The 23,604-nt window shown below is 36.0% G+C and overlaps 3 protein-coding genes across 7 annotated transcripts; 1 reads left to right on the top strand and 2 right to left on the bottom strand.

The window, feature by feature from the left end:
* Positions 1–363: 363 nt before the first annotated feature.
* LOC128681328 (uncharacterized) lies at positions 364–15,052 on the top strand. 5 transcript variants are annotated; one of them, XM_053765115.1, is made up of 13 exons: positions 364–597; positions 1,319–1,376; positions 2,218–2,529; positions 3,834–3,881; positions 4,513–4,815; positions 5,079–5,126; positions 5,353–5,829; positions 6,431–6,565; positions 7,024–7,111; positions 7,910–8,414; positions 9,312–9,462; positions 9,878–10,315; positions 10,546–15,052. In XM_053765115.1, exons 2-13 carry the CDS (start codon positions 1,360–1,362, stop codon positions 12,143–12,145), a joined length of 4,122 nt encoding a protein of 1,373 aa, XP_053621090.1. In that variant the 5' UTR covers positions 364–597; positions 1,319–1,359; the 3' UTR covers positions 12,146–15,052. The 5 variants fall into 5 exon arrangements, with proteins under 5 accessions (XP_053621090.1, XP_053621088.1, XP_053621089.1 ...); XM_053765113.1 differs by having other exon boundaries at positions 364–664; XM_053765114.1 differs by having other exon boundaries at positions 364–672.
* A 969-nt stretch (positions 15,053–16,021) lies between these two features.
* On the bottom strand, positions 16,022–21,273 carry trsn (translin). The gene is made up of 7 exons (XM_053765138.2): positions 21,096–21,273; positions 20,860–20,947; positions 19,047–19,143; positions 18,186–18,301; positions 17,454–17,536; positions 16,744–16,835; positions 16,022–16,175 (listed from the first exon to the last, which is right to left on the bottom strand). The coding sequence occupies exons 1-7, from the start codon at positions 21,168–21,170 to the stop codon at positions 16,022–16,024; spliced, it is 705 nt and encodes a 234-aa protein (XP_053621113.1). The 5' UTR covers positions 21,171–21,273.
* A 737-nt stretch (positions 21,274–22,010) lies between these two features.
* Positions 22,011–23,328, bottom strand: HINT1 (histidine triad nucleotide binding protein 1). Its single transcript, XM_053765142.1, has 3 exons — positions 23,168–23,328; positions 22,554–22,665; positions 22,011–22,203 (listed from the first exon to the last, which is right to left on the bottom strand). Exons 1-3 carry the CDS (start codon positions 23,276–23,278, stop codon positions 22,043–22,045), a joined length of 384 nt encoding a protein of 127 aa, XP_053621117.1. The 5' UTR covers positions 23,279–23,328; the 3' UTR covers positions 22,011–22,042.
* Between the last annotated feature and the right edge of the window lie 276 nt (positions 23,329–23,604).

Below are 23,604 nucleotides of genomic sequence, written 5' to 3'. Positions count from 1 at the left end.
AGCCAAGTCTTTTGGACAATGCGTTCAAATTGAAACTGCACTTTCTTTTCTATTACCTATGCAGCAAAGAAGTTCGGACATATCGTGACCCGCAGATTTCCAAAATAAATTGTCATCGGAAATTTCCCGTTCCCGGGAACTATCTGAAGAAAATTTGCTGGAATTTCCTAAAATATTTCCTGATAGTTTCTGTCCTTTCTCAAAAATTTCGAGAACAAAGATTTATTGTTATTGTCACACGAGTCGTTAAGTTACCTATACCTTGATCTATAAGACAGATATAGAAACATTATTGATGATTATTTATTCGTATATTTTTTGTAACTACCTACCATGGAATTAGTAGGTACTCCGTAGTACAGTCAACAGCAAATTAACCTACCCAATTTCATTGCAAAATCACAACTATATTACCGCGGCAATAGAGGTTCATGCAGGGTATTGTAAACAGTTGGCAATACTACATAGGAGGGTTCCCCCTCACTTACAGACCGAGCGACGAGCGATTAGTTCGTTCGTTTCGTTGTTTGGTGGTTGTGTGACATGTGTGAAAAAATTGCCGAGTTTTAAAAACAAATGCGCGCATTGCATTTTTGAGTCAATATCAAATACCTAGTCTGAAATATGTAACGACTTTGTCTTCTCGTCTTGGTGCTTTTAAATTGTAAATAGGTATACATTTTAGTTAGCAAAAAACTTTCATTCTAATCTTACATGCTGCATATCTGTGGCTTATCTTTTGCTATTGCAGGTAGAAAAGGGTTTACTCTAAGTTCTAAACAAATTTGTTTTTGTACTCCTGTATCCAGCTACATGATCTGTGTTTATATAGAGAACTGTCTATATCGATGCTATTAAGCTACTAAAATACCTAGTTGTGATCTCTCCTTATCTCCACAACCCATCAGCACAAAATACACTGGTCCTAGGTATCAGAATCAAGATATGTTTAATTACACAGAATATACAGTGTCCACTAAACAACAGTTAAGTTTATTCCATTCACACAATAGATACAGTTACAACACACGAATAGATATTATATAATATACATTAACACAATAGATAAACGCAGTATGATACGCATAGAATATCCAGAGAATCGCTCTGCACGGGAGGTGTGGTCAACTGAGGAGAGTTCCATCAGCGACGCTCGCCATGCGGTCAAATATTCTGGGAACAGTACACTATTGTGTCCCTACATTAGAAAGTGGACCTGGGCTCCACCAGTACCTGTATAATATGAATACAGAAATTTGATCAGGTTATTATAATAAACCATTGTAAAAGTTAAATCATTTAAAATGTTTATTTTCAGCTTAAATCTGCTGCAGTTTGCAGTATTGATATGAATGAAAAATGGCTACAATTCACAGGTAGGTAGTTTAAGCAGTCACTTATTAGATTTCTAACAATTTAGAGTAGAGTAGAAATAAAATTATTTGGAGCTTATAACATAGGTACAATGAAAATAACAACATAAATTAATGCAATTACATTTAAAAATTACCTCGCCTTTCATGACACAAGGTGATGCTGATTTTCAGAGAGACTTAATTTTTTTTAATCATTTGTGATGGAAAGTTCCAGGTTCAAATCCTACTTCTGCCACATGAGTTTGTATACCAATCTCACTCATTTAATAATAGTTATCAAAGACCTCCACTTGCTTCTGGTGGAGAAAAAGTTTGCAATGAAACCGGCACACTGGTTTGACAGAATTTAATTTATTATCTTATAAAAGATCTTACAAACATTATGTAATTAACTTAGCATAGTGAAACCACTAAGGTTTGAAATTATACTAAGAATTATGTTTACGTCAGTCAATAAACTAATTGTTCACTAATAATACAAGAGACAAAAAGAAATAATAAAAAGAATTGGACAAATACATGGCTTTATTATCGTGAAGTATGACTAAACACATATTAAAGGGAACTAAGGAAATGCTCTTTCAGTTTATATTTTATATGTTGTGTTCTCAATTTATCTCATAGTTCTATAAATCATAGCTAGTGTGTATGCCACAGTGTATGTGACTACTTACCACTGGATGTTGGTAGGGTAGTCATGAAAGTTGTGTCATATGCCTTTATGTGACTAGAATACTATCTGACAATAGCGTTAAGCTATTAGTGTTCTTGCTCTTTATTCTTTATGTGTATACTGTAAAGCTAGCAAACATCCATAAAATATCATTATCCCAATTTCCAGGACAATTTCACTCGGATCCTTATCATCAATATCAGAAGTATCTACAAATGGGAAAAAGAAGAAAAAAAATAAAAATGTTACTGTGGGCTTTAAAAGCAACTGGTTTGAAAACACACTCAGCTTCGTGAAGGATGATTCCCGTTTATCTTTCAATTATGGCCGGTTAACACCTCCACAAGTTAACTTCATTCGTGATATGTTGAATTTTGAAAGTGATCCATCCGTTAAGCAAGAAAAATATGCACCATTATATGAAGCATTGACAATATTTGAGCTTAAATTCAATTTTAAATTGAGTATGAATAATGGAAAGTAAGTGTTGTTTTTCTAAATACTATAATAATAGTGGCCATTGGGTTTCGCTTTTTTTCATTTAACATTGTTCTTGTCAGTGGAGTTATTTTCATCTCTATCTTCAGCTATCGTTTAGACCTGCCTGTATGAGACCAATCTTGCACCATAATAAATTAGACACCCAAATCTTCCTCAGGAATCTCATATTTATGTGAAAATCTATCTGGAAACTCAGAAATAACTATTAGTGAAAATCATACATAAGTCCTTGAGTTTATCGTATTAATACAGACAGACAGACGGCACTAGGTAACTAGCTGCATCCGGGACTTTGCTGCTGTGGGTAATTTGAGATAAAATTTGTCTTATGTGTTATTCCAGTATATATCTACACATGTACCAAATTTAAGCTAAATTGAACATGTGTTCTATTTAGCTTAAATTTGGTACATGTGTCTAAATTGTACATGTGACACCCACGGTGACTCAACTTTGGGGTGACACCCACGGTGACTCAACTTTGGGGTGACACCCACGGTGACTCAACTTTGGGGTGACACCCACGGTGACTCAACTTTGGGGTGACACCCACGGTGACTCAACTTTGGGGTGACACCCACGGTGACTCAACTTTGGGGTGACACCCACGGTGACTCAACTGGGTGACACCCACGGTGACTAACTTTGGGGTGACACCCACGGTGACTCAACTTTGGGGTGACACCCACGGTGACTCAACTTTGGGAACAATGTACAATCATGAAAAAAAAAAAAATCACATAGATGTATTATAAATAATTTGCTACGATAAAATTGTCTTCTTTGGGGATGCCTCCACAAGCACTAGCTCTATGTATAATTCGGGGATACCCCTATTCACTTGATATCGAACATGACGCAATACAAAATAAAAATTTTGATGAAGTTATTTCTGAGTTTCTAGATAGATATTCACACATCAATAATATGTGAAAATACATCTAAAATAGTTATGTAGTGGTATGTTGCATGTTTTTGTAACTAACTTTTTGAATTCTCTACACAGAAGACAGGCACTTTTTATTTCTGAATGCTACAAACCACTATGCATTTCAGAACGGCCATATAATATTATTATAAAAAAGGTAACTTATGTCTATAATCATAAAAATATCTTTGTATCAGGCCATAAAATATGCATGTATTGAACAAATTTTATGCATATTTTGTTTATATAAAAATTGACAATTATAAAAAAAACCTTGTCTATAAATTTGTCTATATTATAAATAAAAAAATATGTAATTATAAAAAGTATATCTGCGAATACTTTTTTTTTACAGAATAATGCTACTAAAAGTACCAAAAGACAAGAAATATGTACAAGAACCGTAAGTATTGATTTGGTAATTTTGACGATTTCTGTGGCCTTCATGCCGGCCGGACTGCTATTCTGAATGTCCCGGGTGCGAACCCCAATTATTTTCTAAATTTGGAATAAATAAATAACATTAGGACAAATCACACAGATTGAGCTAGCCCCAAAGTAAGTTCGAGACTTGTGTTACGGGATACTAACTCAACGATACCATATTTTATAACAAATACATATATAGATAAATATCTAAAACCCGGGTCAATCAGAAAAAGGTCATTTTCCATCATGACCCGACCGGGGATCGAACCCGGTACCTCGTGTGCTTGTGCGTTAGTGTTGCCTTTGAACCGATTCAAAGGCAAGCACTTTACCACTGCGTCATCGAGGTCGTGGACTCGTGGAAGATTGGCTATGCGCGCTTTCGCGTCCGCCGTCTCACCTCACCCGCCCTCCTCGCCAACTATCTACATTGAGTGTTTAGCATTGGAACAGATAATTTATTTTTGTATGAAAGTAAAATTTGACGAATTATCAAAACTCGTCCAAGAAAAGTTGTATACGATATCAGCGTCAGCTATCTAGTCCTTCGACGTTGCTTGTGATTTAAAAATAACCCTGTACATTTATTGTAACACTTTTCACAGAAACTTATCAAAAAAAATCATCATAGAAAACGAAGAACTAGTGATTAATAGACTATCCCAAAGATATATGGTGGAAATTGCTGAGACGATTATGGACTTTATTGACGACCCCACAAGGGTCATTTTACAGTTTGATAAGGTTAAACCGTTGGAATCTATGTTCATGCATAGTGTGATCAGGTCTCCAAGACCTATGTTCCCTCAGCACGCTCAGATAATGCAGCATTTGAAAGATACGAAGTCAAAAATGGATTTTAAATTGCAAATCGTTGTTGGGAAGGTGAATAGACGAACGCAAGAGAGGTAACTATGTACCTTAAAAATATATGTTACAGCTGAACCCACGAAGTGCTAAATCTAGATTTAGACGGCTAAACCTAGATGCTTCCGGCCTCTTTTGGCTATACCTAGATGTAGCCTGCTTATGCTCGGCTAAACCAACATGTAGCCGCATTTCGAGATTTAGCCGAACATAATAGCTATATATGACCATACATGTATTAATAGCTGATGTTTCAATTAAATCTGCTTGATGTATCTGAATAATATGGTATATAATTTTTCAGAACTGTAATTTTTAACAAATTGCCAAAGTTTAGCCGCAGTTTTCGAAAGTAAGTAATTTTTTCGTACTATATATATTTTTATTCACATAATATTTATATAAAAATTTGAAAAAAAAAAGCTTTTGCTAAAACGCGACTTTGGAAATAATTGTTACTAATTTAAATAAACCTTATGTGTATAAACTTTTTTAGTATTTATTATATGTATTATATAATCTAACCTATATCCAGTAGGACGCGATGTCTTTAATATCACCTTTGTAATTTTTTTCAGAAGTCGCGATTCGTCATTAAAAAACCCAAATAGCTCTGCTGACAATAATTTGTCAAAATTCAAAACGTTTTTCCCGTCATCTTCTCCGAGTTCAGCACAAAACGAAAACAACTCAATGGAAACTGAACATAACCCGCCGCAAGAAACAGAAAACTCAACGCAGTGTGAGTCAATGCAAACCGAGCTAAACTCAATGAGTAAGGAGTCAGTGCAGACCGAGTTAAACTCAATAAATAAGAAGTCAAAGCAAACTGAGCTACACTCAACACCGAATAAACAAAACTCAACACCGATATTGAATACAAAACTGAGTAAGCCGGTTGAAGAAAATGACACTCAAATGCCAATTTATGTGGATTCAGTGAGGAGTGTTGATGAGAACGGATCTGTGTCAAGTGGTGGTAGTGATCAAAGTGCCTCATCATCACAACGTAAAGAGTCTTCAGCGCTTACAAGGCCATTGGGAGGTGTCTACGGGTATGTATCACAGAAAACTAAATAAATTTCCCACGGGAACACTTATTTTGCCAGGATGAAAGGTTTCAAGGTTTCAAGAAAATTGGTTAAGTAGATAGAGCGTAACAAACAAACTCCTTCGATTATAGTTATTTCTTATGAGAATGCATTCCACTCCAATTCAAGTCACTCCAAATTGTTTTATTGTATAATTTATTTTTTATGGAATTTAATATTTTTTGGGCCCATGGGGTCCTGAGGCAAAATCCTTTTTGTCTGAGATTACAGCGCGTCTCCGTGAGGTAACGGGCGATCCAAGGGCGGACAGTTACTTTGCACAGAGGATTGCCATAACGGTTAAAAGGGCTAATGCTGCCGGCCTTCTTTGATTACGAATTGTGTTTCACATCGATCGAGAAAGAACTATTTAATATAAAAATTGACATAAAAAGTGCCTGTGGAGGTCTAATTTCTGAATAAATGATTTGAATTTGAATTTGGAACCCTTCCAAGCGGCGACGAGCTGGAATCTCTTTATTATAAGTTTATGATTTTAAATTTTGTAAAAAAAAATATGTAATTTTTTAATGTTCTATAAAGATAAAATAAATATTTTTTTCAGATCACAAACAAATGTAAACATTGGCAGTACGTCTGTCATAAACAAGAGAAGCGTGTTCCGCGAGGGTCTGGATGCTAGGAAGACCAAACTACTTGAGGCGATGTCTATACCAGTTCAGATGAACAATGCTGAGAGGTACATACTATTTTTCTGTAGACATTTCGTGAAAATCGGTAGTCAATATGAAGAAGTTGTTGTGTTTTTGATGAAGTAGTCGTATTGGTTAAATAGACATTAGGTACCCGAATCGCTATTTTTATCGGAATAATGTTTATTTGTAACAATATAATAAAAGGTGACATCAATAAAATAGGGGCATATGTAATAAACTTAAACATTAAATTAAAAATTTAAGAAACATCCCACTCCAAAGATCATTTGTATGTCTGTCTGCCCGTCCGCTTTTAATTGCCTCTGAACAATCCCGTTCAATCGTTGAGTTAGTATCCCATAACACAAGTCTCGAACTTACTTTGGGGGCTAGCTCAATCTGTGTGATTTGTCCGTAGAAAAAAAATATCGATCTCACTTATTAATTGTAACGAAAAGGAAAGGTATTCGTGGCTTTAGATAATGTTTTGTTTTATCAATAGGATGATGCAGAAAATGGGTTGGGACGGCGGGCCGCTGGGGCGCCGCGGCGTCGGCATCACTGAGCCCATCATACCCGCTTTGGATTTGGTGAGTTAGTACCGAGCGGTGGCTATCGCGTACCTAAACATCGTGAGGAAACCTGCACACTGGTTGATTATTAACTTGTGTGTGAAATGGAGAAGGCAAACTCCACCCTATAGATAAGATATAAATTTATTTCAGTTGTCAGTAGTATGTTTTTTATCAAAAATTAATTTCAATTACTCTGTATCAATGACTGTATCTATTGGAAATTTCATCGAAATCCGCCTAATAGTTTTGACAAGCCTGACTGACAGACCTGTGATCATCACTACACAGTATAAAACAAAGTCCTCCGCCGTCTGTCTGTTTCTAAGCTTTCTATCTTTTCCACGCAACTGATTGTGATGTAGTTTTCACTGTTGTTCATTTATCCCCGAGGGTTTATATATACGTAAATGACCACGTGAAAGCCGGGCCAAGTCCTTATCTTTATATATTACAAAACACCTCTGCCTTGTCTGTCTGTTCGCGATAATCTCAAAATCTGCACATATTTTCATCCGGTTTTCACCAATAGATAGTGTAATTCCTGAGGAAGGTTTAGGTGTATAAATCTTACTAATATTTATAAATGCAAAACTCTGTGTAGGTATATGTGGTTACTATTTCACGCGAAATCTATAGGTCGGAATTGTCACGTGATTTGGTACACGAGTAGAATATAACCTGTAATAACACAGGGTACTTTTATTCCGAAATTCCCACGGGAGCGAAGCCCCGGGGCGCAGCTAGTTTACTATATATTTACCCGAGGAAAGTTAGGACGGCCTAGTAGATAATATAAGAATTTCTGATTCGCAGGTGTCAGGCGCAGGACTCGGCCACGTGGCAGAACTTAAGCTACCTAAACAGCCCCAACCACAGAAGCCCACACAGCCCCAACCCCAACCGCAGAAGCACACACAGCCCCAACCCCAACTGCAGAAGTTCACACAGCCCCAACCCCAACCGCAGAAGCCCACACAGCCCCAACCCCAACTGCAGAACTTCACACAGCCCCAACCCCAACCGCAGAAGCCCACACAGCCCCAACCCCAACCGCAGAAGCAGCCCACACAGCCCCAACCCCAACTGCAGAATTTCACACAGCCCCAACCCCAACCGCAGAAGCCCACACAGCCCCAACCCCAACTGCAGAAGTTCACACAGTCCACCCAGCTCACACAACACCCTAAGACACAAAAAAAACTAAAATCCGAATCGGTGTTCCGTATCGGGCTGCTACAGGCGCTGCTGGATCTGATACAGTCTGATAGATATTCTGTCGAGTTGAAGTATGCCAATATGATCGGCAAGAAGTGCATTAGTGAGTAAAATTTGTTTTATTTCTGTTCATCCATGTACAGTAATTTGTGTAATTTTTGCAATGTCTATCACTGTTTGTTAGATTTTGAAGTAAATATCATCAACCGATTCAACTGAAATTTTGTATAATGAATTTCAGCTTCAACTCCGCCGCGGGCCCTCATTAGTGTGTTGACAATTATCCTATTTTATAAATAAGTGCTGGTACAATGTTAGTTTTATAAATGTTTAATTTAATAAAAATAATTCTTTATTTTAAAAAAATGTTCGACACTAATGAAACGCTACACGCCGCGTTCAACCGGTCGTGAAATTCATACCTACACCTACATATACAGGTCAATTTTGTGCAGTGTTCATTCTGATAATGGGACATTTTAAAGTCACAATTTTGATACTGTGGCAATTTTTGATAAAAGTTGTTGATTTGATGCGGGACAATGGTTTGGATGACAATGGCATTATTATGGTGTGCCCAGGATAGGACCCTGACGAGGATTTCTCGGACATGAGTTTTTGAATTCTTGATCAATATTTGATGCGCTCTAGAATCACTCTACATTCGACGGTGTATGTAGCCTTTGAAGACGATAGGAAACAATCGCATGCCCAAAGAGGGTTAACGTCAGGCAGGCTACCGGTCGTACAATCAGCTAAATGTCCAAAATTTTACGGTTTTTTTTTATACGGACTCCGGGCATCAGGCGTCACATCCGTGAAAGCGACCAGGAACACACGAAGTTTAGAAACCTTTAAAACTAGCTATGAAGGTCGGACAAACAGACATAATGCCCGAATGATTTTAATGGTTCCGTTATTTCCTTTTAAGATACAGAACGCTAAAAATGAAATTAATGAATCTGAGAAAAAACCAAGTCATATTATTTTTTAATTTTAGATTTTGTGAGAAACACAATAGTATCGTTCAGCGAACGCAGACCTATATCTCTGAATGACCAGAAAGAGAACTCGGTCGCCAGAAAGGTGATAGAAGCGCTGAGGAATCACTCTGACATCTTGGTCTATGGTGCGGTCAGCGATTGCAAGAAGTAAGTTCACATTTCACCGTGACCACCTATGGTCATCACGCCGGACTACTACACTGGAGGTCCCGGGTTCGATCCCCGGTCAGGTCAACATGGAAAATGATATTGTTCAGATTGATGGGTCTTGGATGTTTATTTATATATTTTTAACACAAGTTTCGAACTTACTTTGGGGCTAACTCAATTTGTGTGATTTGTTCCTATATATTATACTAGATGTTGCCCGGGGCTTCACTCCCGTGGGAATTTTGAGATAAAATCTAGCCTATAGCAATCTTGGATAATGTCCTTTGTAATGGTGAAAGATTTTTGAAATCGGTTCGGTAGTTTCGGATATTACCCGCCTCATACATACAAACTCACAAACGCTTACCTCTTTATTATAATAGTATAGATAATTATTTCTTCACATTTTCAGACGAATATCGCTAAAAAAAGGGAAAATAGCTGTGCCACACACAAGAACTATAGAAAAATTTTACAAGGACGATCTGTTTGAACAATCAAAATCTGCAAACATACAAAAAATAACCTCTGATCATCTCCAGAGATTGGCAGAGACAATAAAAGAACACAGAGATAGATTACCCAATGAAAAACAATACATAGGCTTCCGTATCACAGTGCTGTACGAAATATTGCATTTGTTAAAAACTAATGATATGTCCAAAAAATTGGTATTCGATTCCGTGTTAAGTGTGCAGTATTTGAACTATATAGTCAGGGCTGTGGAGAGGTTGAATATAGGAAAGAGGCCGTATGTGTGTGCGCAGATTTTGGAACAAGACACAGTTGATGAAATATTGAGAAATATGAAGGATATAATTTTGGTGATCAACTTTGATACAAATAAAGCGTGAGTATTTTTTTAAAAAGTTTTAATATTAATTAATTAAATCAAATTTGTTTTGTACAAATTACTTATCTGTAATTATTGTATTTTACCTAATTTGCAATACTCGCTGAGATGCTATGATAAGAACAAAATTTATAATAGTTAATAGTTATTTGTTTGTATAATATTGCCTGAATAGAAGGGACTAGAGTATAATATTACACCACAATGTACGTTAACTTTAATTGCAGGAGTATGTCGATTGAAAAGCTGCTACCTTATCAAGTGGGTGATTACAATACTTTAGTTTTAAAAGCTAGCAGTTCTTTAACATTTAATAAAAATAACAAATACGAGCATATACCACATACCAATCTCATATACAGTTACAATGTAAATGACTGTGTTGTTATAGATTTAACAAAGGACGGTGTTAATAACAATTCAGATGATGTTAATAACAAAAATAGTAATGTAAAAGAAGTTACTACTGAAAATAATAGTGAAAATAATACACAAGATAAAACACAGAACAAGAAAAATTGTTCTAATGATAAAAATGGTGCTTCGGTAGAAGATTATAAAAGTGAGGATGATGATGTAATATTAATCGAACGTGAACTATTGACAATAGTAATTTCTGATGATGAATTAACTGAAGCTGATGACAATGCTGAAAGTACACTGAATACCGATAAGCTTGGAGAAAATGATAATATAGAAACAAAAATAACAAACGAAGGGAATGTTGAAATAGACGAAAGTAAAACTAAAGGCGAAAGTAAAAGTAGTCATGAAAATGCAGAAAGTATTGACATATTGGACACAGATCTAGGAAGTGTTGATACTTTCGAAAATCAATGCACTGAAATTGATACGGCAAGAAGTCTGGATAGTATAGAATTTAAGACATTAAATGGCGATATAGTGAATCATGAAACAAGTGATGAATCTATTCATAATAATAAAGAAACTACGGACAAAGGAAATGAAGAATCTAATGACATAGAGAATTGTGATGAGCCTATAGGCATAGTTATGAAAGAACAAAGTACAGATGTAAATTTAAGTGAAAATCTAAACCAAGAATTAGTAGTAAGTGCGACTGATATTAATAAAGAAACAGTTAAAGTAGCTAAAAAGGAAAAGCCCTCATATTCAGAAGAATTTGACAATGATCTGTACGATTTGGCGATGGTCCTCGATTTAGACGACGACATATTTGATTATTGTGTTGCCAAAAAAGAACCGGAAAATATAGATAGACCTATGTCGAAACGATCCAGATCCGATTCTGAACAATCGTCGCCGGACAATACGAAGAAGACTAAAGTTTTCACATTTTCCAAATTGAAAAAACTGTCCGTAGTGCCGAAAGATTATCCCGAAGTGGAATTAAAAAAGGAATGTGCAATTAATATTCAAACGATCCTGTCAAATGCCATAGACAATTGTAAAGAGTTGCCGTTGCTGGAATGCCACGGAATTCAAAATGGCGGTCTAGTCTATAGTTGCCATGACGAGCAAAGTTTCTTCTTCATTCAAAACTGCCTCAGTGTTGCCAGTGATTATAAAATAATTAATAATGTAGTTCTTAAGAAGAAGGTGCATATTATGACACTTAAGTTTAATTCTTTGTTAGATGACATTAGGAAATTGTTCAATCGATTAGAGCTATACAATGCAGGGTTGATAACAGATAGTTGGCATGTTAAAAACGTGCATAAATTCGATGATTATATGTTAATATCTGTAGAACTAGACGATTATTCATATAAGTATATTTGTGATAATAATTTTCGTTTGTATGCGGGCATAGACGAAGTTAGATTTACTATTGTATGGGATTAAATCCCATTATTTAGTGTTAAAAATTAAAAATACCACTTAAGTATAACATATCGCATTTAGTAGTATTTTATTGTGTTAGAATATTCACACAGTCAATTGTATAAAAGATTTACTGACTTATTTCAGAAATCTCTTAAAATCTTTTTCTGTTGCGAGTTTCTGCTTGTTTAACTTGCCTTTGTGGAATAAGCACTTCACTTCTTATTCCACAAATGCCCGTGGATTTTAAGAATAATTCGGTCGACTCCTGCACAGCACGCGACGCGTGTTAACAGCTAAAATTAAAACTGAAAATTAAAGGAATATTTATTTTTGTATGAAAAATTTAACGAATTTTCTAAATTTGTACAACAAATCCTGTAGGTTAGGTATACGATGTTAAATGTCTAGTCCTGCGTACTTATTATTTTGCAAGTAACCTTGTATAGTTTATGATCATGACTATTAGTATTGTAGATGGTCGAAGTCATAGTGTACCAAATATAGAAGGGTATAATTTTTACATCTACATAATTATATAAACTACTTTTATACTGTTAGAATAGATTAGTAATATTTTGGTGTAACTTTTCTTAGAGCAATATTCCACTTCAGAATTTCTTTGTACTGCTTTTTAAGATGAAAGAGATAGCACTAGTTATCTAGTGTCAGATTTTATACAAATCACCAAAAGGCATCTGACATGACTACCTACCGCGACCTAGTGGCAGGTAGACGCATAGTGAACTAAACTGTCCACAAATATGTAACGCAGGAGAGATAAAAATATATCTGTAATGATACATAATCGATGTGCATTATACATTCCATAATTCAGATTGATTCGTTTTTGTTTATTACAAAAAATATGTGAATTTCTGACGTTCACTTTTTTTATTCGGATCAAATAGTAATTAAAACACCATTTTGCTGTTACATGTATGTAGTCTGTAGTCTATTTAGTTTTAGTACATTCGCGGACACACGACTGCTATAGCAGTTTGTTATAACACAAACTTATTTTCGTGTCTCTTAGAGCGCCCACGAAACTGTTTGTTTTTTTGAAATTTTGTTTTTTATTTAATAGTTTTATGTGTTGTTGCCATATCAATAAAAATTTTATACTTTTTCGACTTTAAATAGTATAATATTCTTTATTTTGTATTTCCTTTTTTAAACTATTCGTCAATTTAATATTCTTTATTTTTGTACAAACTCATCAAGAATTTAATTATGATAGCAGCGGCTATTCGAATATATCGATAGCGATATTTCCATTGCGTTAATTATAAGATTTCATTTAAAAAAACCAGCAATATATGTCGATTCGCCGGGATCATGAATCGTATATGTGTAGTGTTGCCAATTCATAGGCCACTATCGAAGAGTGATCGACTATCGATAGTCTAGAATAATCTCAAGGCTATCGATTTTCTATATGATTTCCAAGCCAAGGTTAGCCATCGATTTTTTGGCAACACTTGTAACATACAAATGAAGGTATAGGGTAACACCGGCGTTCGCAATACTAAAAACTTTGATGCAAAGAACAAGGTCGATTTCTTACGAGTCTTAACATGTAAACAATCTTCACAGTACTTAATTCTTCCAATTTTGTTGAGAATAAATCGAATATCAGTACCAACATATACATTTATTCAGGAGTTAGACCTTCATAGGCAATTTTTATATTTATAGTTATTTCTCACAAGCTACAAACTACTGGCATTTCGGAACGACTATTGCTGAGAAGAAATGCCGAAAGAAACTCATTTGAACAGTGTTGGTCCCTATCAGGAAGGTTCAGGTTTATAATTTGTTATATTTTTGCCCGAGCGTAGCCGGGACTGGCCGCTAGTCTGTATATAAATCTGACAATAAGAGGTCAGGCCACAGATGAAAGAGATAGCAATATACAACCCGGTCGAGTTAACTGCGTACCTGTGACGTCGCATTTCTGCGAGGTGCGCAGTTAGCTCGACCGAGTAGTATGTACCGTGCATCATAAAGTAGTTTAGTATTACCTGTAGCTACATAGCCATATCACCCTGGTGCACCGTGCCACCTACACTATAAACTAATAATTAATAATGATTTGTGATCACTTTGTGATATTATTTAAGTGTCATAAATAATCAAAATAATAATCACAAAATAATCAAATTTATACGGTCTATAAAGAATATAATAGAAATGAGGGCATCGTGTCCACTTGGCTGGCAACACTGCGTGTTTACCAACCAATCTTGACAATTCTGTTTGGTGTTGCAATGGCAAAAAAATGTAGCCGTTTTCTAGTCTTTACAGGCTGTAGGTATTAGCTATAAAGCATATTTTTTACTTTCTTACAATATACTACTTTTAACCTCTCTATTTATAGAACCGAATCGTATACTATTAATGTATAATAGATAATTAGGATGTTAAATCCGCCCCACGTGATAATGCGGAACTATCAAGAAGATCGGCCACCTTGTTGTTGTCAGCGACTTCTTTCGTGACACGGACTTTAAACACCAGTAGGCCAAGCATGTGTATTTCGAGTGAGAATAGTATTTCGTAAATTTTCGTGACTGAAGCATTACAAAAAAGAGCGCAAATAAAAACCAGTCTTAACTTTACTGAAATAAGATTCATTTTGAATTAAAATTGCGCGGGGAAGCACACAGCCTGACCGCAAATGTCCCTGGATCTATCCGCGAAATCATATTTAAAAATTAATCTTACTTTACGGAGCTAAGGTTGGATTTTATTTGCGTTCGTGCGTCAGGTGTTCTAAACTGTTACTATAATGATAACATATTTCGTGTTTGGTATACAGATGTAAGACATCGTAGGTATATAAATTATTGAGAAAAGCTTTTGATTGTTTTTTGTTGCAAAAGGTTCTTTTCGTATTGTATTTATTTATAAACTTTATTCGTATTATTCACTTGTTTTCTTTATCGAACACGTAAGAAACCCGCATTTTTGGTTTGTAAGAAAATTGTGTAAATGTTTTAATGTGGTCTATATCATAAGCCGATAAATGTTTTTGTATTCCTAATAATTATGTGGATTTTGGTGTTTTGACTTCTTTATTTCGATCCAATGGCAAATAAAAAATGCAATTTTGCTTAGTATTGCCACTGCAGCGATTTTGTCTCTAGATCTAGCGCCTTTGTTTAAATTCAACGGCTTCCTTAAATAAGGCATATTACGCAAAGCTCAGTGCAGATGGCGCTACTGGTACAACCAAGGTACACAAACATTGCCAATGGAGGCAAAATTTTTTCAATATTGTTGCAAATTTACGACTAAAAATACCTTCTACACAATCGTGGTGCGAGTTTAAAGGAAAAATGAAGGATTTAGTGGACTATCTTGAAAATAATAACACAATTTTAGGCTATGTTCTGCATTATTTGGTCCACTGTGGTCATAAACTGATATAAACTTGATTTTCACTAAAGATCTTACCTGTATGAAGTCCATATTTTAATAAGTCTTCATGTGTGAAGTGTTCGAAAAGTTTACAGCGTGAGGCGTATCCCATAGTTTTCGAAGTTTTTTTATCTAATGGAAAACTATTTTCCCAATATTTCGGCACCCGAATATTATATTTTCACAAACGAATGCTTACATAATGAAAGAATTAATAAAGTGCTCAAAAATAAACGTTTTAATCGACATAGCAAAAGGCGGCAACGCTTTTGTGTACCTAACATACAGTGCTGTACTCCCTATTGAATGTTGCTAAAACTATAACTGACTTTTAGTGACAGGTTAAAATAATAACATTTTTCAATCACTCTTTGCACAGATGCACAAATTTATCAATTTGTTTAAAAGGTGCACATTAGACAATAAAACTCGTTATACAATTTTAAATCTTATATTAACTATTTAAATCGTATATCAGTTATCGCTAGAGGGGGCCTCGGCCTCGGGGTCCACCCGGGGCAGTAGCCCGCGGATGCTGAGGTCGTACACCACCTCCTCGATCTTCTTGACGTCGTATTTCAAAGCGTCGAAACGCTTGCGCAGATGGTCGTTCTTCAGGTTCAATAGTCTGTAAACAAACAAAATAATCAAAAATATCCCCGTTTCTACCGCCAGCTCCACACTGTTGCCGAACTCAAACACGTGTCGACGCGAATGCGTGAACATTGCGTAGTTAGTATGACTGCATTTATTTACCGCAATAAAAAACCAGCAATGTATACCGAATCCGCCAAAGATTAGCAAACTGTTTGACGACAGTGTAGAGCCGGCATAAAAAATTTCAATCAACCTCATGTCAAAGTAAACGTCTACCGGCCATTCGGGCATATAAAGACAAATTGATTTTTTGAAAAAAGTACCCTATGTTTGAACGGGAGAGTATATTGTGAAAAATAACTATAAATATAAAAATTGACGAGAAAAAGTGCCTGTGAAGGTCTAATTTGAAATTAGACCTTCACAGGTAATTATTATTTAATTAATAATTTCTGAATAAATGATTTGAATTTGGAGCCTTTAACTATATACATACAAAATTTCATCAAAATCGGTCCAGCGGTTTAGCCGTGAAAGCGGAACGCACAGATAGACTTTCGCATTTATAATATTAATATGGATACTATGTTAGAACTCACCTGAAGCCAGCGTTGAGCTCCATGACGAATTTGGATATCTGCAGCGGCCGGCTGTGGTCCCCTTGCGTGACGGCATTCACCGCCAAGCGCGACTGCCGCAATAACATTATTTTTATTACATTACCAGCTTTTCTATTATGGAAATTATATTGCAACTAAATTTTGAAGCAGATCTTCACCGATTGAACCGATTGAACCGATTGAGCTGAAATTTTGTACACAAGTTTAGTTTTGATGACAGTGAAATGAATTTTTATGATAAGCATGACCTGATGGTGCTCCCGCGAACGGCTCCTACATTATTTTTTTTTGCACATTATTATTTGTCACACATTAAATGCAGGAAGATATCTCCATAACAATAAAAGCTTGTGTCAGTGACATTTCTCAATTCTAACCCTATGTTAATCATAAAAAAAGTTAAAACATACTCTACACTAAAATATGTTTTGTTTCCAATATTATAAAGTGCGTTAGTAAAAAACGTATTTTAGCTTATTTTATGAATTTCGTACAATACTGGCTGTCATCGAGCTCAGATACAATGCCGACGCGAATGCGTGGACATTGCGTGTTCAGTGATGAGTGCTTTTATTTAACGCGATGAAAAACCAGCAACATCTGTCAAACCCGTCAAAGTTTGGTGAACTGGTCCGCGATAGTGTGTAGCCGGTACAAAGCTATAACAAAAAATTAAATCGCTTACTCACCAGTTCCGAGCACAGCATCAGTAGTCCCACGAGGTAGTCCTCGATGTCGAGGTGGAAGCCCTCCTTCTGCTCCACCGCGCTTACTGACAACAAGAACCTATTGACTATTGTCACTCTATTGTCTACTAGCTGTTGCCCGGGGCTTCGCCCGCGCACAATTTTTCTTTTTTTTTTTTCCGGGATTAAAGGTATGTCCATATGTTCTTCTCCATACTATATACTACATGTATGCAAGATTGGTTCAAGATTGGTTTCAAGAAGATTGGTTGAGTAGATAGAGCGTAGAGATAACAAACTTTCACATTTATAATACCAGTTGCGCCCTGGGGCTTCGCTCCCGTGGGAAATTCGGGAGAAAAAGTACCCTATGTGATATTCCAGGTTACATTCTACCCGTGTACCAAATTTCATAACAATCGGTTTGGCAATCCAGTGGATTTTGCGTGAAAGAGTAACAAACATACATACATCCTCACAAACTTTCGCATTTATAATATTAGCAGGATTAGTTTGGATTATCTTTCTCAAATATGGCCCAAAGAATAAGAAAACTAAAGCGTATTACCTAATAACTAAATTGAAAATGAGATAGATTTCTGTACAACTTCCGGCCCATCTCATGTGACACACAGTGCCGAAGCGAATCCTAACTAGTATTATAAATGCGCAAGTAAATTTGTTTGTTAATGAAGTAAGTGTAAGTTGGTTGTATAAACAAAACACATAACTCACTGCCGAGTATCTGCGCGACAGTCTCGTGCGAGACGAGGAACCCTTTCTCGAGCCAGACTGTGAGCGCCGCCAGGTGGCTGTAGCGCTGCGTCATGCCGCGCCAGTGGTCGTGGTATCTGCAAGCGAGGACACGGAGCGAGATTGACACTAGCTGTTGCGTGTTGCTTCGCCCGCTTACATTCCATCGGGAACAGGTTTTTCTTCGTATGAAAATGGGATAGTTGAATCGTAATATCCATTGCCATCCATAGCGCATTTAAAATACATACAGCGCCATCTAGTGTTTTTATTGCAAAGTTTTATTAGCATTTTGCATCCGCCTCCTTAAAATACAGCGCCATCTAGTGTTTTTTATATTTGGCGCCACTTGTAATAGAAATATGGTTTTTCACTAATCCCACGGGAATAGTTTTTTCCGGGATGAAAGGTCCTTCTTCATACTCGCGAAATTTCAAGAAGATTGTTTGAGTATATAACGCGTGAAGAAATAACAAAAAAACTTACTGTCTTTTCAAACGTTATTTCTACACATCTTTATTCCTTACAACCAACTGCCTGTCTGACATGAGCCCTCCTTGGGAATTTTATGGAACATTGTTGCCTAGGCTATATGTCAGTGTTGCCAGCAATTTCCTTTACATTGTCAACCTATCTAGCTGCTAGATCCCAACAGTTGGGAGTTATAATAATGCCAAAGTTTGTTATATCTTCACACATTATCTACTGGACCGGTTGTTATGAAATTTGGTACGTGGGTAGAAAATAACCTGGAATAACACATAGGGTACTTTTTATCCCGAAATTCCCGCGGGAGCGAAGGCCTGGGGCACAGCTAGTGCCCTATAAAAGTGACACACTCACTTGTAATAGCCTGTGGGGGGCACAGTTTCTTTTAGCACTTGATATTTCTCCTTTGCCTGTGCGAACAGCTCTCGTGACCTCAAACATGCTTTGCCAACTGAAATGTCAATACCATAAACATATATTTATTTTATAATATATAATCATAATCCTTACATATTATAAAACAAAATCCACTGCCGCGTCTGTCTTTTCGCGATAAACTCAAAAACTGATGCATGGATTTTCATGCGGTTTTCACCAATAGATAGTGTACCCTTGAAGAAAGACGCCTTCGTAGTGATCTTAATTAGACTTATAAGATTTTGAATGGAAACTACAATTTGCATAATTTTAGCTCAATATATAATAGGAACCAGAATGGCAATTCCAAATCATCAAGGCGACACCACTGCATGATATCTCGCACATTGTCTAAAACCAACACAGCTCACCACTTCCTCAGCAACCCGGTGGTTGGCAATTGGAATAGATTACCAGAGGAAGTCGTTTCTGCACCATCAATAAATTATTTTAAAAATAGACTTGTCAAGTGGATAGAAGTGAACAATGTGTCACTGTTGTATAAAATCTGAATTAACATAAAGTTATTAATTGATATCAGTGATGTGACTTTTTATAGTGAAATATCTAGAAACTTTCAACGCTGCTTGATATAGACACATCAGCTGCTGAAGCTGCCTGTCTGTTACTCTTAGTTTAGTTGTATAATTTATTGTGTTTACACGAGCGAAGCCAGGAAGGGCCACTAGTATAATATAAAGAGATGGCAGGTAATATTAATGGTTTTCTGAGGTGGAGACAAAGCTGCCCTCAATAGTGGAAAAAAGAAGGTCTTTGCCGGCTGTGAACACATCAATAGGCTAATAAAAAAAAATTATAATAGGGGGCTTTGCATCTGATTTGTCGATATCAAGCAGTGTTGATAGCTCTATAGTCCGATTCTCTACGAGACACTGCACTGATATTAATTGATAAGTAAGAAATAGTTTATTTCTAGGCATATATGGCAGGTAGTGGGATCTATTCCAGAGCAACTAATTGCTCACATTGAGTTGGTTTTGGCCAACATATGGTATAATATCCAGTGGTTTCTCCTTATAACATGGAATTATCATTCTGTGTCATAGTGGCTTAGCTTGGGTAAAACAGTAATAAATTATACCCCAAAACCTTCCAGGAATCATAACATTTATTTGTGATAACTATACAAAAATTTTTAGTTTATCATGTTGACACAGACAGATGCAACAGGGGGACTTCTTTTAAGGAAGAAGAAGGTGAAGTGTGAAGGTTTGCGTGTACTAATGTTTATGCCATTGAATATACAACCTACACTGATTTTATTGAAGGTGCACAATTAAAGATGAGTCAGAATTACTGAGTTTATTGCAACTAATTACAAAGTACTTACAAGTACTTTAAATTAAAGTAACAAATACTTCACACTGACATCACATTTTGGTCAACAAGTGGTTTAAAAAATCACTTGAGTGCATAAAATACTTGCATTGCAAAAGTACATACTGTGTCCTTTCAAGTTGTAGTTTCCAGTTAAAACAAATGTCTTAATATCACTATGGTGTCTTTTGGAGTACCCTTTTGTAGCATATTGCATTATTATTTATTTCTGTTACTTATTTCTTCAAGGGTTCCAGCCGTGCCCAGCGCTTTGGCGGCAGGAGGCAAACGTGTCCAGCTCAATTCTACTGAAGCTTGGCTGACTGGCTGGTAATACCAAGCCGAAGGGTAGTGTAGTGAGGGTAAGCAATTGAATGGAATTTATTATATAGGAATAGACAATAATACTAACTTCCCGCGCTATCGTGATGGATTATCTGAAGAATTGACATAATTTCACGCGAAATATGGTCGCCTTCCCGGCATATGTTTCTTATAACCTGGAAATGGATTTAGATAAAAAATGTATAAAATTCCTTTTACAAACGGAATTAAAATAAGCAATGCAATGAGAGGCGTTAGAGAATTTTTAAGGAAAACACATGCAGCAGTCAGTAGGTACCTAGTATAAAATTCTTAATTAGTTACCTCGCGTAGCTCCTGTTCCGAATCTAAGGTGTTTTGAAACTTACTAAATATACAATCAATGTTATTAACAGACATATTTACTAATAAAATAACTCTGTTCGTAAATTCTCAAACTGGAAAAACATACACAACAAACAAGACCGCACAAAATATTTTTGTAAGTAGGCTTTTTTTTCTTTGAAATTGACAGTGACATAAGTCGAGTCGAGTAAACAAAAATAAATCGATCGATTCATTATTTTAATTTAGTGCAATCAATAGAATACAAAATCTTTAATGGTACTATCTATAACCTTTAAGTTATATAAATTTGTATTTACGATTAGCACCTTTCCCGTGAATACTAATCCTAGATATCGGAAATCGAATGAATGATATAGGTTCCATAATACCTACACCCTTCATCTTATTCTACTCTCTACACATTAATTAGATATCTGTTAAACTATTTTAACAACTTTCAACTGCTTGACATTTTGCTGGAGACACCCTTACACAGTGGTTAAAAGATCGTCTTTGATCGAAACGTCGCTGGTTCGAATCCTAGTAGTACCACCATAATTTGGTATACCATTAGTTTTCATCATGGAATTAGTAGGTACTCCGTACACGAAGTACTTATTAAATCCATAGTTTTCATAGACACTTCTTTCGGAGAACAAAGGAAAACATCGTGAGTAATCCTATACATTGGTACTCTTTAGTTCCTGCCTGTTTAGGCGACTTGAATAAAATCTAACACTGTTTTAACAATAACTCACATGACGAAAATAGATATAAAGTGGGTAATGAAACTTGCAGAGAAAAATCTGGTTTTCACTTAAGTATCTGTACTTTATGCTAGGGGGCCACAGATAACATAATACATCCAGTACCAGAGCTAGGCATAATGATGAATGAATAAAAAAAAAGCAGTTAACAAACGACATATCTTTATTAGCAATAATCTAGCCAGGAGGCCATTTCAACTGACGTCCTCCAATAACATGAATGTGAAGATGGTAAACGCTCTGAGCGCCATCTTTACCATCATTAATGACCAATCGGAAGCCACTCTTGTCCAAGCCCTGCATGGCGGCGACTTTGCGCGCGGCAATCATAAGGTGACCTGAAAAATAAAATTCATTATTTTCAGCCAGCATTATTGTTTTTGTATGTCCTATTTGGGCAAAGGCCCCATCAATAAAAAGAGTGGTAGTATGATTATAAAAGGGGTTGATTGCATAACTCTACTAAGCAACTGTTAGTTTCTTTAACATCTTGTTTAAATCTTGTAAAAATAGACCTACCTCCTCCAATTTGAAATTGCTGATCTAGTGTTAATTTTAAATTTTATATTTATACATACAAAATCTAGGCTCCGACGCTCAACAATTGTGTAGAGAGAAGGATTGTGCAAAGTCCAACTTTATTAAAGTAATTGTGAAAATAAATATTAAATCATTCTCTCACTCTTACCTAGCAGCTTTTCATCTGCATCCTCAGCCTTGGACAGCTGCGGGATGGGTTTCCGTGGTATGACCAAAATATGTGTAGGTGCTTGGGGATTCACATCATGAAATGCTACACACTAAAAGAAATATAAAAAATGTCAAAAATTGTTTAGGAATTGAAAATCTATACACTATATAAAATATTGTTTTTTGATAACACATGGGTGTATTTTTTCAGATTTTCCTTATACTGCTGTCTGACAGTTCTGATTCTGACACGTTTTATTCTCGTAATGGCTATTATGACAAAGGATTGGACCAGACCTAGATACACCCAACTGAAAATAGCGGCCCAAAGACGCGAGGGTTTCCGTATGCTGACCTCCAAACTTCAATTCGAAGATGGCACCCCATGATGATGATGAATGGCTATTACTATTTGGTTTATTTTTTTACGATCGAGGAAGTTACGAAAAAAATATATAACCATTATAAGACCGGTAGGTAGCCTTACAATGCATCATCAGCTCTGTTTGTAGGGACCTACTACCCTGGGAAAAAACAGCTGATCGCGGAAGAATCGGCAAGCCGCCGGTAATGACACACATTAAGGAAAGTAAATTTTATGTGTTTCTTTACCTGGTCATCTTCATACACGAATTTAGCCGGTATTTCCTTTCTCAGAATCTTTCCGAATATGGTATCACCACCAGCAACAGCGGTTTGGGCTTTCTTCACTTCGTCCGCCATTTTTTTTCCGTGACAATATTGACTGACAGACAATTGTCATATTTGTCATCACTACATGAGAAAAAAGAAAAAAATTAAATGACAATGAAAAATACATAAATTCGACAATTTAATTTTTATATGTAGGGATCACACTTGAGATTAAAATGTTGTTTACAATTTATTGCAACAATAAATGCATTGCATTGCAACGCAACGGAACCATACATCAACGCAAGTGCAGTGCAACGGCATAAAATGGGATCAACCAAGGATAAAATTATTTTATTGAATTTCTGGTAACACTGGTTCGTTCAATTGTCAATGTCAAACGTCAATTTTTTGAC

This window comes from Plodia interpunctella, chromosome 27 (assembly GCF_027563975.2).
Source record: "Plodia interpunctella isolate USDA-ARS_2022_Savannah chromosome 27, ilPloInte3.2, whole genome shotgun sequence".
Lineage (NCBI taxonomy): Eukaryota > Metazoa > Arthropoda > Insecta > Lepidoptera > Pyralidae > Plodia > Plodia interpunctella.
The sequence above is the reverse complement of the archived record's forward strand: the minus strand, read 5'-3'. Positions and strand labels throughout refer to the sequence as shown.

Excerpts from the sequence above, each read along its gene's own strand:
- HINT1 (XM_053765142.1), bottom strand. The coding sequence starts at position 23,278 with ATGGCGGACGAAGTGAAGAAAGCCCAAACCGCTGTTGCTGGTGGTGAT. Across the intron at positions 22,666-23,167 it reads TCGTGTATGAAGATGACCAG|TGTGTAGCATTTCATGATGT; the intron begins GTAAAGAAACAC and ends TATTTCTTTTAG. Across the intron at positions 22,204-22,553 it reads TGCAGATGAAAAGCTGCTAG|GTCACCTTATGATTGCCGCG; the intron begins GTAAGAGTGAGA and ends TTTATTTTTCAG.
- trsn (XM_053765138.2), bottom strand. The coding sequence starts at position 21,170 with ATGTCTGTTAATAACATTGATTGTATATTTAGTAAGTTTCAAAACACC. Across the intron at positions 16,836-17,453 it reads TGATGCTGTGCTCGGAACTG|TCGCGCTTGGCGGTGAATGC; the intron begins GTGAGTAAGCGA and ends TTATTGCGGCAG. Across the intron at positions 16,176-16,743 it reads GAGCTCAACGCTGGCTTCAG|ACTATTGAACCTGAAGAACG; the intron begins GTGAGTTCTAAC and ends GTTTGTTTACAG.
- LOC128681328 (XM_053765115.1), top strand. Across the intron at positions 7,112-7,909 it reads TCATACCCGCTTTGGATTTG|GTGTCAGGCGCAGGACTCGG; the intron begins GTGAGTTAGTAC and ends TCTGATTCGCAG. Across the intron at positions 9,463-9,877 it reads GCGGTCAGCGATTGCAAGAA|ACGAATATCGCTAAAAAAAG; the intron begins GTAAGTTCACAT and ends TCACATTTTCAG.